Raw genomic sequence first — 13,139 nt, forward strand, 5'->3', positions numbered from 1 at the left:
ACACACACACACACACACACACGCGCACACACACACGCGCGCGCGTGCACGCATACGCACGCACGCACACACACACACACACGCACACACACGCACACCCAGGAATATTTGGGACGAACAATAATATCATGTCTGGAGGAGAGAACAAAAGCTTCGGTGAACTGAAGGTTGCGTGTGGCTTGGAATTGCTTTGGAAGGCAAAGGGAAACATTTATAGATCAAAATCTGATGATGTCACTAAAAAGACAAGTCTAAGTCTTCAATCAGTAAAGTGTCCCAGTAATTAGCTATGGGTGTCAGACCTGGCCAATAACCAGGAATACATGTAAAAAGTTGTTCCCGCATCCGATCCGGACATTGGGGATTGCCTTGTTAGTGAGACAAATTCCTGGGCCTTCGGCACATTGTGGTACGGTGGCCAGTTCCTTTCCACGCCGCCGTTACTTCCCCAACTCGAAGTCAAGTACCCATTACTGCTTGGTGGGCAGGAGGGAGCAAAAAAATCAGTGTCCGAACCGAGGCTCGAACCCGGACTTTCCGCTTCGGAGACGAGCGCACTAAGAGCTCCGCCACCGCACCCTCTATCAGAAATACCACCAAAAAAAAATAAAAAAAATAAGCGCAACACAAAGAGCGATAGGGCGTAAAATGCTGGGCATAAAAATTCAGGAAAAAAATAAATCACACACAGATACGAGAGGAAACAGGAGTGGCAGACGTCCTCAAATATATACTCACTTAGAAATGGTAATGGGCTGGTAACATCTGCAAAGTGGGAGACAACATCAGATGAAAAAAAACGATGCACTGAATAGAGACCAAGAGCTGGAAAAAGATCCAGAGGAAGACCAAAAGGAAAGTGGTAAGGTGGCATCAGACTGCAGATGGGTACAGCATGGACACGAAAAAGAAAGCTAATAAAGAAGAGTGGAGGTTACGTATAGGGCCTATGTGAACTTACTTTGCAAAGAAAATAGACCATGACCAACGACCGAAGGTCATGCAACAGGCGTGCATAGTGTCCAGGCCAACATTCGACACTCGTGCACTCTCTTGTCTTTTTCTCTTGTTTTGCTTTTTTGAAGCGCGTACGACTTGATGGTCTGCATCACTTGAGGGCTTCTTGTGAAGATTTAGGCGACAAAAAATCTGGAGATTCTTTTCGGTTTAAAAATAGGAACATTTCGGTTTGTATATAGTTTACTCAAAAAAAGAGAGAAAAATCTTAAAGTTCATTTTCTTTCAGGTAACCATTATTTTCAGATTGACTGTGTTCAATTTAAGCGGACTCCACTGTATTTATAGACACGAACAGACAGAGACCCGAAAGGTCAGAGAATGGCGTGTGAAAAGACAGCAGAAACTGCCTCCATTCCTTCCACCAGTCGATGAGCTTCCAGCAGTCTCTTTGTTCTCGTCTTGTCTTTTTTCCGACTTTTAAACCCCTATATTGCTGAGACGTTTCCATCTACGTATGTACAGACAAGGCAGAATGTTTGTTCAAGAGAGATTAAAACAAAACCATAAAATAGTTCATTTAAATTAAGAACAATCTACTGTAAAAGCAATTCCATCTTCTAAACTGTATATATAGGCTAGAAGTAGAAACAAACAGCTGTGAACCAGTTTTGGAAAATCCAAGCAATTGATCTGTGAACACAGCAGTCAAAAGGTTAAGCAGATGACAATCTGGAAGGTCGAACGACCCACTTGTTGCTGCTGGCAAGTTGGACGGTCACGTGACTATCTGCTTCCTTCCAAGAGTGCCTGGTCTGAGAGTTGGTCAGTGGGGCGAGGACATCCAGGCAGACAGGAAGACAGCACGAGTGCAAAAACTTGACAGCGAGCACGCACAGAAGACAGCCAGCACACTCACAACAATCAGCCAGCACAATCGGACGTTCATTGCCCTCTGTTCCAAACAGCCAATAAGAAAAATTATCCAAACTGCTGAAATATTCATAACATTTTGAAAGATATATTGATTTTTAAAAATTATTAATAAATGGAAACAAACGAAACAGAAGTAACAATCATACTTTAAGGGAAACATAAAAAACCCAAAAGAAAGTGCATTATTTATATTCTATTTTCTAAGGAAGGTATTTTGTACAGGTAAGAAAATATGTTCCGTCTCTACTTTCTTTTCACTATTAGATCTGTAACTTGTTACTTGTTCATATTAACAACATGCTTGAAAATAATAGATTTAAAGTTGAATGGTCCGAGATATCATCATCATCATCATCATCATCATCATCATCATCATCATCATCATCATCATCATCATCATCATCATCATCATCATCATCATCATCATCATCATCATCATCATCATCATATATCATCATCATCATCATCATCACAACAACAACAACAACAACAACAACAACAACAACAACAACAACAACAACAACAACAACAACAACAACAACATCAACAACAACAACAACAACATTGATATTAAAAACAACAACAGTAACAACAACAGTAACAACAACAACGACAGCAACAACAACAACAACAACAACAACAACAACAAAAACAACAACAACAACAACAGAAGCAACAACAACAACAAGAACAACAACAACAAAGTAACGACAACACTAACAGCAAAAACTACAACAACAGCATCAACAATAGAACCATAATTTTGATCCTTGTATACACAATACAGAGAAACAATCCTTAGAAACATAGAAAAATATTAATAACATCAGATATGCCGATGACACAGTTTTAAAAGCAGACTCAGAAAAGGACCTTCAATCACTTCTACTTCTAAATACTGTTGTAACAGAAAGTGAACGTAAAGGATTATTGTTGAATATAAAGAAAACAGAATGCATAGCAATAACTAAAAAAAAAGCAGCAAATCCTATTTGTAATCTCATTAGTAAAGACGACAAAATCAAACAAGTCCAACAGTTTAAATATCCCAAAGTCCAGATTCGGTTAAAAATTATGGAATTTGAGTTGTACGCATTTTTAGCTTCCTCAGCCTCTCCTACAGCATTTACTATTCCATCTCTTAATAAACCCTCAAAAGCCGTATTTTTACCCATACCGGGCATGTTTGTCACCACCATTTCCTCATAAAGTCAATATTTTATTGCGGCCGTTTTCTCAAAACGCAATTTTTCTCTATACTTTTTTGAATTTTTAATTCAATCTTCATGAAATTTTCAAAGAATGAAGAGAAGATGTAATAGTTAAAATTGAATTCTTTTATATGTCCAATAGATTTTTAGTGTCTGGAATGTCGATTTTCACGGATGTTTTGCCAACTTGAATACTACCTCAGGAAAAAATTCATAAAAAATTGCTGTAAGAAGTATAAGAATGAGAGTTGGAGGAGAAAGGTTCAAAAAGGTCTTTTTAAGGATGGGTAGGGGGGTGGGTGTTGTGGGATAAAAGAATGTATTTTTGCCTATTTTGCACCTGTTCTCGGAAGCGACTTGACAGAGTGGGGCGTTTGAAATCTGGCCAACTCTGACATCTCTCGTGTTTTCTTCTTCACAGACGTTGCAAAGATGGGCGACTCCACCAGGCTCCCAATACGTCATGTGATCTGGGGAGCGCGTAACGTCATCATCCTGGTCCTGACCCCTCTGCTGTTACTGCCACTCCCACTCTGCATTGGAACTTCCGTATGTAGTTGCGTCCCTTTGTTTTTGACGGTTATATTTTATGGCGTCCTCGGCGTCGTGGTTAGACGTCATGGTTAAACGTCACAGACGAGGACGTAATGGTTGGACGTCATTGTTAGACTACATGGTTAAAGTGGACGTAAAGGTTGCACGTCATGGTTAGACGTCATGGTTAGGCGTAGTCGTTAAACAATAGTTAGGCATAGTGGTTAGACGTAGTTACGTAGTTAAGTGGTTAGACAATGATTAGGCAATATGATTCGGCGTTGTGGTTAGACAACGATTAGGCATAATGATTAGGCGTAGTAGTAAGACACTTCGGCGATGAACACACAACAGACTTCGTTTCTGGGTCATGGAAGTTTGATTCACTGAGTTTGTATGCTTGCTTGGACAATACGTCTCACTCTGCCCGAGTTGGTCGTAACCAGTTCAGACAGGTCGCCACAGAAATATGAAGAATAAGATTGTTCGTTTGTTTGAGCAATTTGACTCAGATTTGGTCATGAAAGTACCAGAGAAGAAGAAGAAGAAGAAGAAGAAGAAGAAGAAGAAGAAGAAGAAGAAGAAGAAAAATTCTGTTCTACCAAATAATGTCTACCTTTTTGATTGTCTAATTCTGTGCTCTCAAACTTTTGATCCACAGGCGTCGAAGTGTGCCTTTGTTGTACTCATGATGGCTGTCTATTGGGTCACTGAAGCTCTTCCTGTCGGAGTTACCGCCCTTATTCCAGTGGCGTTATTTCCCCTGTTTGAAATCATGCCATCCGAACTTACTGCTTCTTACTACATGAACGTAAGTATACAGCTAGTGGCTACATGAACGTGAGTACACAGCTAGTGGCTATATGAACATAAGCACAGAAGTAGTGACTACATAAACGTCACTACACATCTAGCGGCTAAATGATACGTAACTATAATATGCAATAAGCAGTCATTACCATAAAGTGCAAGATCTGAAACCCATATTGCCGACCCTTGCTCTCCATTTATTTATCCGCTCAGTTGCTCTAAAAATTCCCCACGTCCCCTTCATCGTCTGTTTAGGTTTTTCAAATAAATTTCTCCGGGTCTACATCTGCCTCGTTTGCCTTTTATCTTTCCAGTAAACGTAAGACAGTAAAGAAAGCAGTAAGTAGGGAAAAGACAAAGGTAAAAAAACTACTTCTGCATGGCAAGTACTGTTGTACGCGTTTTTTTTGTGGTGGTAATCCTGTTTAACTTTATAGGACAAGGCCTTCTAATTGTTCAGCCCATGGACACAAAAATAATGCTGTTATTTAAAGAAACGACTAAAAAAAAAAGAACCCACATTGAACACGTTATGGTTGTATACTGGATGAGGTCAAAGCTTCTTCTTATGTGTTACGAACGCGTTGTAGTTCTTATCTGACCAGATGACTTGTGTTGTCTTGAACAAAATCCCGTTGTTTTAAACTTAATAATTTTTTTTTTCAAATTTCTTTTTATCTTGTTTAATCTGGATCAAAATAACAGTAGCACAGAACTACCTAGTATAGTACACGGTCATACATCACTTTTTAAGATAGTTCACTGTGGAGTTTTACACTAAGCAGACAATTTATCTTATGCAACTTTTGGTATGTTTTATTTGATCTATAGACACAGACATCAACGAACGTACACGACCGGCACCAATAGTTACATAATTTACAATGAACTATAACGATTTATATATAAAAGGAAAGCTAAATTTTATTTATAGGTTAGGGTATTACCCACAGCTATTGCCATAGACGTGTACTTCTTGACCGCGTCCTGTCATGCCCGCCGCTCTTTGCTCTTTATCTCTCTTTAAAAAAAAACTTTCGCTGTAAAGCACGTGCACGATCATCCACACCTTTCCGCCCAAATGAAAGGCAAATCAACAATCTCGCATTTAACGTTGAGTGTGCACGGCACCCCGAGCCCCATGAGCAAGGTGGTGCGTACCATAGTGAAACGGAAATGTATCAAAATGTACGATCTAGGATATTATGGTACAATGCAAGTCTATCGCTATTGCCAAATATTATGACGTCAATCAAAGTGGAGTGAACAGTGAAATCGTACGCCAGCTCAGTCAATGGACTTACAGAAGCTGTATTGGTATAGATCACTGCTTGCAACCTGGGCGATATCAACCACTGTAAAAGTGCGGTAAAAAATCCGTGGTGCAATCTTTTCTAAAATCTAAACTACCGAATATAAACTTTTCGACTTTTGCACAATGACTTGTATTAACTTGTCTTAACAGATCAAAAATTGTTGTAAACACCTACTAGGTGTATTTTAGAAAAATTCCTTAATAAATGTTAGTTTTAAAAAAACCAAGTGGGTGTTTTCTACCGATTTTAAAATGTTTACAGCTAGGGCAATGTCGCTTTTGACAAGCAAGTCTGTCATTGTTTTTCTAATCGCGACATTATGCTTATTGAACGCATGTTTTGAAAACTTTTAGTGCCAAAAGAGTATTCACTATGAAACTATTTTTTTGTAACAAGTTTTGCTACTAAAACGGGTCTTTGGTGAGCTGTGACCTTCATCGTAATTATATGCGTGTATGAAAAATAAGTGTGAGAAGCTGGAAGTGCTGTAAAAAATCCCTTTTTTCGCGTGACAGAGATTTGTAGTACTTTATACAGATTTAGGAAGACAATTTTTAAAAATTTTGCCTCAATTATTAAGACAAATTGATACAAACTGCAATGCAAAGTATGGGTGACATTGATTTACTCGCTAAAGAGATATTTCAGGATAAGTTGCGATACGAATTTTTAACCGCACTATAATGGGCAGTTTAGAAGTTTTGGTGGGCAGTAGGAATCATCCTGGAAGTGACAATGGTTGTTTAATAACCCGCTTGGATATAAATGTAGGCAGGTGGTAAGAGAGTTTCAGCTCTGTTAAAGGTTGCAAAATTGGTGGCTGACTAAAAGAAAAAACCAACTAACAAACATTGCTATAGACGAAACAAGAAAAAGGGATTTCTGGTTACTATTCCCGGCCTTTGTTGTCTTTTGGTGTGAAGTAGAGAAGCAAACCTCTTTCTCTTGTTTGTTGTATCGTCTGTTGCATGGCCATAATGTTGTTAATATCTAATTAAATGTTTCTCTGACCGCTCCACTCCAACCCACCCCCCCTTTCCATCTTTTCCTGGGTCTGCCTTTTCCTCTCTATCCATCTGACCTCTGGTAGTATGTTCTTGCTGCTATGCTGTCTGTAGGTAGTCTTGACAGATTATGTCCAAACCAATTTATTCGTTGTATATTTATATAGTAGTATGTAGCCCAAGCAGGGAGCCGAGCCAACTTGTTCTCTGACAATGTGCTCTAAACACATCCTGTTTTGTTTTGTTTAAGGCGGACAACTTCGAAAATATTAAATTATGGCTAAAAAATTTGATACGAATCATATCAAAATAATTATATAGAAAACTTGGCCTCCATGTTGAAGTTAACATCCTGTTGTCGTAAGCGAGTTTGTGTTAACCTCGCTTGGTTTGCTTGATACAAAAAAATTGCTGTTCTGATCATATGTTTGTAATAGCGTACAAGGTGCATGGTCTTATTGGCCATACAAACGCCAAAAGTCATCTTGAATATGAAAACGTATTTGATTCAAAGACATGACATTATTGATAAGAGCCTGTTTTTCTAGCACATCTAAATGTGTGGAATCCTTCGAAAACTGAGAACAAAATGTCTGGCCTTGGGATCTACGTCGGTGATGAAAGAGGTAACCGAGTTCCTACTTTTGACCCTCCCCGCATCTCGCTGGGGCCTTGTCCTTTCCCTGTTTCCACCAACAAGTTGTTTCTTGATAGATAGCTACTGTACACCACACTTTTTTGCGCGGTCCTTTTTTTCTTCGCATTTTGCCCCTTTCGTAGTAAGTTTAAAATTCGGGATTTGAGTTGCCTAGTGATCTTGTCGCGGGGAAACAGCATAACTATCGTAAATGGGTGGTTTTTGTGAAAAATCCTTGAAAATATACAAACAACCCCCTTCACAAACGACAACTGCAACAAACAAACAAACAAATAAAAACAAAAACCCCAACATATTCTAGGGCACTAAGAAGGGGCATGTACTGGCAAAAATCTAAGTCGTTCGAGTTTTCTTTTTTTTTTTTGGGGGGGGGGGGGGAGATATTTTAAAACTGAAATTCCAGATTTTGTTGATAGATCTAACTATTATAGTAGTGAAAAATCAGTTCTTTTTTTGCTTCTCCTAAAACATTTGAACAACCAGAGTTACGATAGTTGTGCTGTATTGCTCTATAGCCTCTTTTAACATTTGTCTAATTACTCGCATTCACGGAATTCTTTAAAAACCGCCAAACGTTGCGATAAAGAAAAATCTCGGTATACAGTAATTTTAAGCCCTGTCCCAAGTAAATTATAATAAGATGGGCTTATCTTAGACGAAAATAACTTTATACACATTTCCAAGTGGTCTTTTTCCCAGTCTTCACGGGATGGGGGCAGCTATGGAGAGGGTGTGTAGGCCCCCCAAAAATCTGACCAACTATTTCCGGAACACATACAATCGGTAAAATACGTTACGAAATTGCAATATTTTTTAACCTAAATTTTCTACTTAGTACATGTAAACAGCTGGCCGACTATTAAATAGTGTCAGCAGACCGTTGTTTAAATCCGTCGTTACATCGGTGGGGGAGCTCTCCGCAAAGCCAAATCAGAAATGGACGTCAAGCTGCAAGACGATGTCTTCTGTTTCTGAAAACAAAAACGTACTTAATAAATGATATTTTGCTTCGGAAGCGCTCAGTGAAAAAAAGGAAATTATTGCAAAGTCACTTTAATATTTTTGGCCTTCCTTCACTTTCTTATCTTACCGACTTCTAAGAGTGACTGGGATTTTTGTAAATGAAAAAAGTAACGAAAATAAAATAGTGCAAAAATGTGCAAAGAAATGGGCACGTCACTATCAGCTGTGCGGGGAATGACCCACTGTACTGTCTGACCTGTCCATTTGTTGACTCCAGAACCAAAGAAAACTGCGCCGTGACGTGCCTGAAGCTAGTGACTACACAAAGGTCATTTCGAAAAGACAAAAACCACTTACCTGCAAAATGACAAAACACGTAGCTATATATTGACAAAAGCACATATCTACAAAATAACAAAAACACATAACTACCAAATGACAGAAGCACGTATGTACCGTATGTTTTCCTCACGGATTTCCACAGAACATGACCCTGCTATTCACGGGTGGTCTCTGCATGGCCATCAGCCTAGAGTACTGGAACCTTCACAAAAGAATCGCGCTCAAGATTCTGCTCCTCGTAGGCACAGAGCCGAAGTGGTGAGTCGAGTGAACTGCAAGTTAATGGTTATTAGTTTAAGTAAGTATTTTACGACACTTGTAACACGAACAGGTCATAGTATACGTGCCAAAGATTAGGGGTATTATTAGAGAGTAACATACAAAGAAAAGATGGAGAGGTAATAACGATATTTTCGCACAGATGATAATAACTGGGTAGCTCGTATGGATGACGGAATGAATAAACGTCTAGACCTCTCAGGGCAATACCCCTCCCCCTCAAACACAGGAGGTTTATGCAAGATTTGGGACTTAAGATCTTAGGCTCATTTCCAAAAACACCGAGTCAAGTGAGTAGACAACAGTGCCTGGAATACCTGGAGGTGTTATCTCGGGCTCAGAGGTTGACGGGGAATGACACATCATTCTTTTCGGTCGCTATCTGCTCCCTGTGCATCTTGTCATGTTTAGGCTAGACCATGCTTTGATGGTGTTGGTCCACATTATACTTTGTTCACCTTTAACCCTTGTGCTCCAATTCTTGCCTTCGAACATTTCCTCCATTGTGGTCTGGTGACGTTTTGTACGACCAAAGTATTATATTTTTCTACTTTCTATATTACTTAACAGTGCAGCCAAATTAAGTACATGTGCACTAATACTTGTCACTTTCGGTTGCACTCTCACTATAGGAATCCTTTACGACTTCTTGGCTGGAGATAGTGTTCCACAGGTCATATAGGAACAATACACCACACTCCCCCCCTCCCTTGCTCCACCCCCTCTCCTCCTTCTCCCTCTTATCCCTTCTTCCCCTCCTCTCTCTTCCTCTCTCCTCCATTCCCCTCTTCTCTCCATCTCACCTCCTTTATCCACCTCCTATATCCCTCTCCCCCCTTCTTTTCCACCCCTTCTTCCCTCGCTCCCCCTCCATCTTACTTCCCTCTCCCTCTCCTCTCACCCCCTTGCCATATTATATCCCCAGGTTGATGCTTGGTATGATGTTAGCCACCTGGTTCCTGTCCATGTGGATCTCCAACACCGGAACTACCGCCATGATGGTTCCCATCATCACAGCCGTCCTAGATCAGATGAGGAAGGGGAAGAACTCCAGTAGGTACTCGCAGTTGTCGATTACGTTGTTGCTATAGTTACAGTAGGCACCTGAAGCTGTCGATTATATTGTTGTTTCGGTTACAGCAGGCACCATAAGTTGTCTATTACATTGCTGCTCTGATAGTAGTACGTGCCAGCAGTTGTCAATTACATTGTTGTTTTGGATACAGTAGGTACCCGTGTTTTGTCGGCAAGATGTTCAACTGTTCTAAACCCTGAAAGTAGTTGGGTTTTTTTAGGAGATAAATGTGTTTCATTATTTTTATTAACAATTGTACCCAATTTTTATACATCATTTTCTTGTTTCTTTCAACATTTAGGGTTTTAATTCTGACAAGGTATTCCTTGAGCACATGCAACCGATAACCCAGATTAAGAAACTGTAATTCAAAGAACAAATTTTAAGTTTTTTGGCCCCAGTACATTAAGACAGCTGGCTGTCTGACGGTTTGTCGATTACAAAACTTGCTTGTTCTATGGTTACTGTTATTTTGGTTGCTGTGATAGCATAATTTGTTGTTGTTATATTTCTAGCTAGTCCTTTTGTTGCTCTGTTTGTTTTACTTCTGCTTTTTATGGTGTAGCTTTTTCTACTGTACAGCTGGTCGACAGGCCAGATAGCCCCAAATTTTGATTTTTTTTTCCATTTCAGTTTCTTAATCTGTGGTATAGTTTGCAAGTGTCGGAGAAATATTGTGTTTAAATTCAAATATGTGAGTTGTGTTCTGCACCTAGCCGGCTGCAGTTACAATTTGCTCCGCAGTTTTTGAGCAATTTCTCTATTCCACTGCTTTGGATTATCCTTGGAAATGTTGTCATTTTGCTTCTATTCACCGTGGTTTCTGTGATATATAAATCATGAATTTCTGTGTCGAAATGAATTCAAAATTGAAGAATTTTAGTTTGGAGTCGAAGATCGCAACGATCGCCGTAGCCATTTTCAACCTATATTGCATGGCAAAGGATCTGTACTCACAACACCATACAGCCCAACGTATATTCTTGGCTCCCGTGACAGAGTGTGTCCTTATCAACAATGTTTACAATTGCCTTTTCCTCTTTTTTCCTGTGGTTTTTATTGTGACTCTAGGTTGTTGTGTGTTGATAGAGAAGAACGCTACCCAACAAGAATTGTGTACCTCAAGGATTAACTGACACGCGTGAACCAACTGCGTCAATGTGCTGTTTCAGATACCGTGTTGAAACATTTGTCACTTCTTGGAATAAGAAAGTCACCATGCCCGTGTAATACACGAGTAAAAAATACAAAAGAGGTCATAGAGCAGGTACAAGAAAACAAAGGCAAATCGATGTTAAAGTAACTAATTCCACCAAGCAAGACCAACGTAAGATTCGTGGATCAGTGACACTTAACAACTTGTTCCCAGTGAACACCTCTATAGAAGAACGGATGTTTTCAAAAAGATTTAAAGTACTTCTGCTTAATGCACAGTCAGTTCGTAACAAAACTGTGCTTCTCAACGATCTAATCTCGGAAATTAACATTGATCTCGCATTCTTAACGGAAACCTAGATCTAGATCTAGATCTAGATCTAGTTGACTTCATGTGTTGACAGCGTTCTTCTGCAAGATTTTCTTAGGATTTTCAGCTGCGTCTTTTACACGACTGACAGGTCGAGGTGGAGGTATATGTGTCATTGCTAGAAATGGGATGTTATGTAAGTCCTACTGCCTCACCGATTACTCCAGCTTCGAGTGCTCAAAATCTGAGCTTTTGGTCAATAGTCATCGAATCACATTTCTATGTATTTACCGTCCCCCTTATACGTCGAAAAACAGGTGTAGTGCCCATGAATTTTTTAACGATATCCAAGACTTGTTCGACACTCACATTACCAAGAAACACAAACTAATACTACTCGGCGACTTTAACATCCACTTTGACTCCCAATCAAATGAATTCGCAAATGACATGAAAAATGTTCTGACCACCAGGGGACTCAAACAGGTAGTCAACTATCCAACTCATCAGAGGGGTCACATACTCGACTGGGTCGCCACCAACAATGTAAAAACTATTGTCGACATTGTTGTCACAGATAAGGTTTTATCGGATCACTTTGCTGTGCCGTTCGAATTGGATATTAAAAAGCCGGGCCCTACGAAGCGCTCTGTCAAGAGTAGAAACTTAAAGAATATCAACGATGACCAATTCTCCGCGGATTTGCAGCGCGATGCCATCAAAGTCATGTCATGTGTAAACAAGGCAGATAGTTATAACACCATGGCGAGGGGTGTTTTTGACCCACACGCCCCATTCAGATCCAGAACTCTTTCAGATCGACCGTCGGCGCCGTGGATGACGCTGGAGATAAAGGCAGGCAAAGCGGAGCGACGTCAAGCAGAGAGGAGATGGCGGGCTCAAAGACTCACTGTGCACAGGGACATATACAGACAACTTCACAGAAAAGTCAAAGAACTCATAATCGTAGCGAAACGTTCCTTTTACAATAACATGGTATCAAAGTCAAAAACTTCTAAGTCTCTTTCGCCTTGTTCATTCTCTTTGTGGAAAATCTAAATCTGCTTCTATTCCTTGTGCTTCTCCCTCAGGAGAGCTAGCAAACAACCGTGGAACATTCTTTGCGGAAAAAATTGCTACTATAAGAGACACATTAGATACACGCGGTTCATCTGCACCTGAATTCCAGGAGTTCTACGGGGACCTTCTATGTAATTTTAATCCTGTTTCACAGGACTCAGTGAAAGAGATCATACTGTTATCACCACCGAAGTCCTGCTGCCTTGACCCTGTCCCGACACCTTTATTAATCAACCATCTTGATGTTGTTATTGATGTTGTAACAGCTATTATTAATGATTCACTCCTTTCAGAAACAGTGCCTTTGTGTTTTAAGCACGCCGTTGTTACACCTCTACTAAAGAAACAGTCGTTATCCCCTAATGAGTTTAAAAACTATAGGCCGGTCTCTAACCTACGATTTTTGGCTAAAATCTTAGAAAAAGCAGTTCAATCTCAATTAACAGCACACCTTGAAGTAAATAATCTTTTAGAATGTTATCAGTCGGCCTACAGAACGTTTCATAATA

At 39.8% G+C, this 13,139-nt stretch overlaps 1 protein-coding gene across 1 annotated transcript in view; it reads left to right on the forward strand.

The window, feature by feature from the left end:
- Positions 1–598: 598 nt before the first annotated feature.
- The window catches only part of LOC101855442 (solute carrier family 13 member 5), a gene marked incomplete at its 3' end in the record, with an annotated part of 25,747 nt that continues 13,206 nt past the window's right edge, over positions 599–13,139 (forward strand). The window contains 5 exon segments of the mRNA XM_013086859.1: positions 599–2,115; positions 3,526–3,653; positions 4,300–4,449; positions 8,874–8,989; positions 9,936–10,063. Coding sequence (XP_012942313.1) covers positions 3,537–3,653; positions 4,300–4,449; positions 8,874–8,989; positions 9,936–10,063 — 511 coding nt within the window.

This window comes from Aplysia californica, unplaced genomic scaffold (assembly GCF_000002075.1).
Source record: "Aplysia californica isolate F4 #8 unplaced genomic scaffold, AplCal3.0 scaffold00514, whole genome shotgun sequence".
In the NCBI taxonomy this organism is placed as follows: Eukaryota; Metazoa; Mollusca; class Gastropoda; order Aplysiida; family Aplysiidae; genus Aplysia; species Aplysia californica.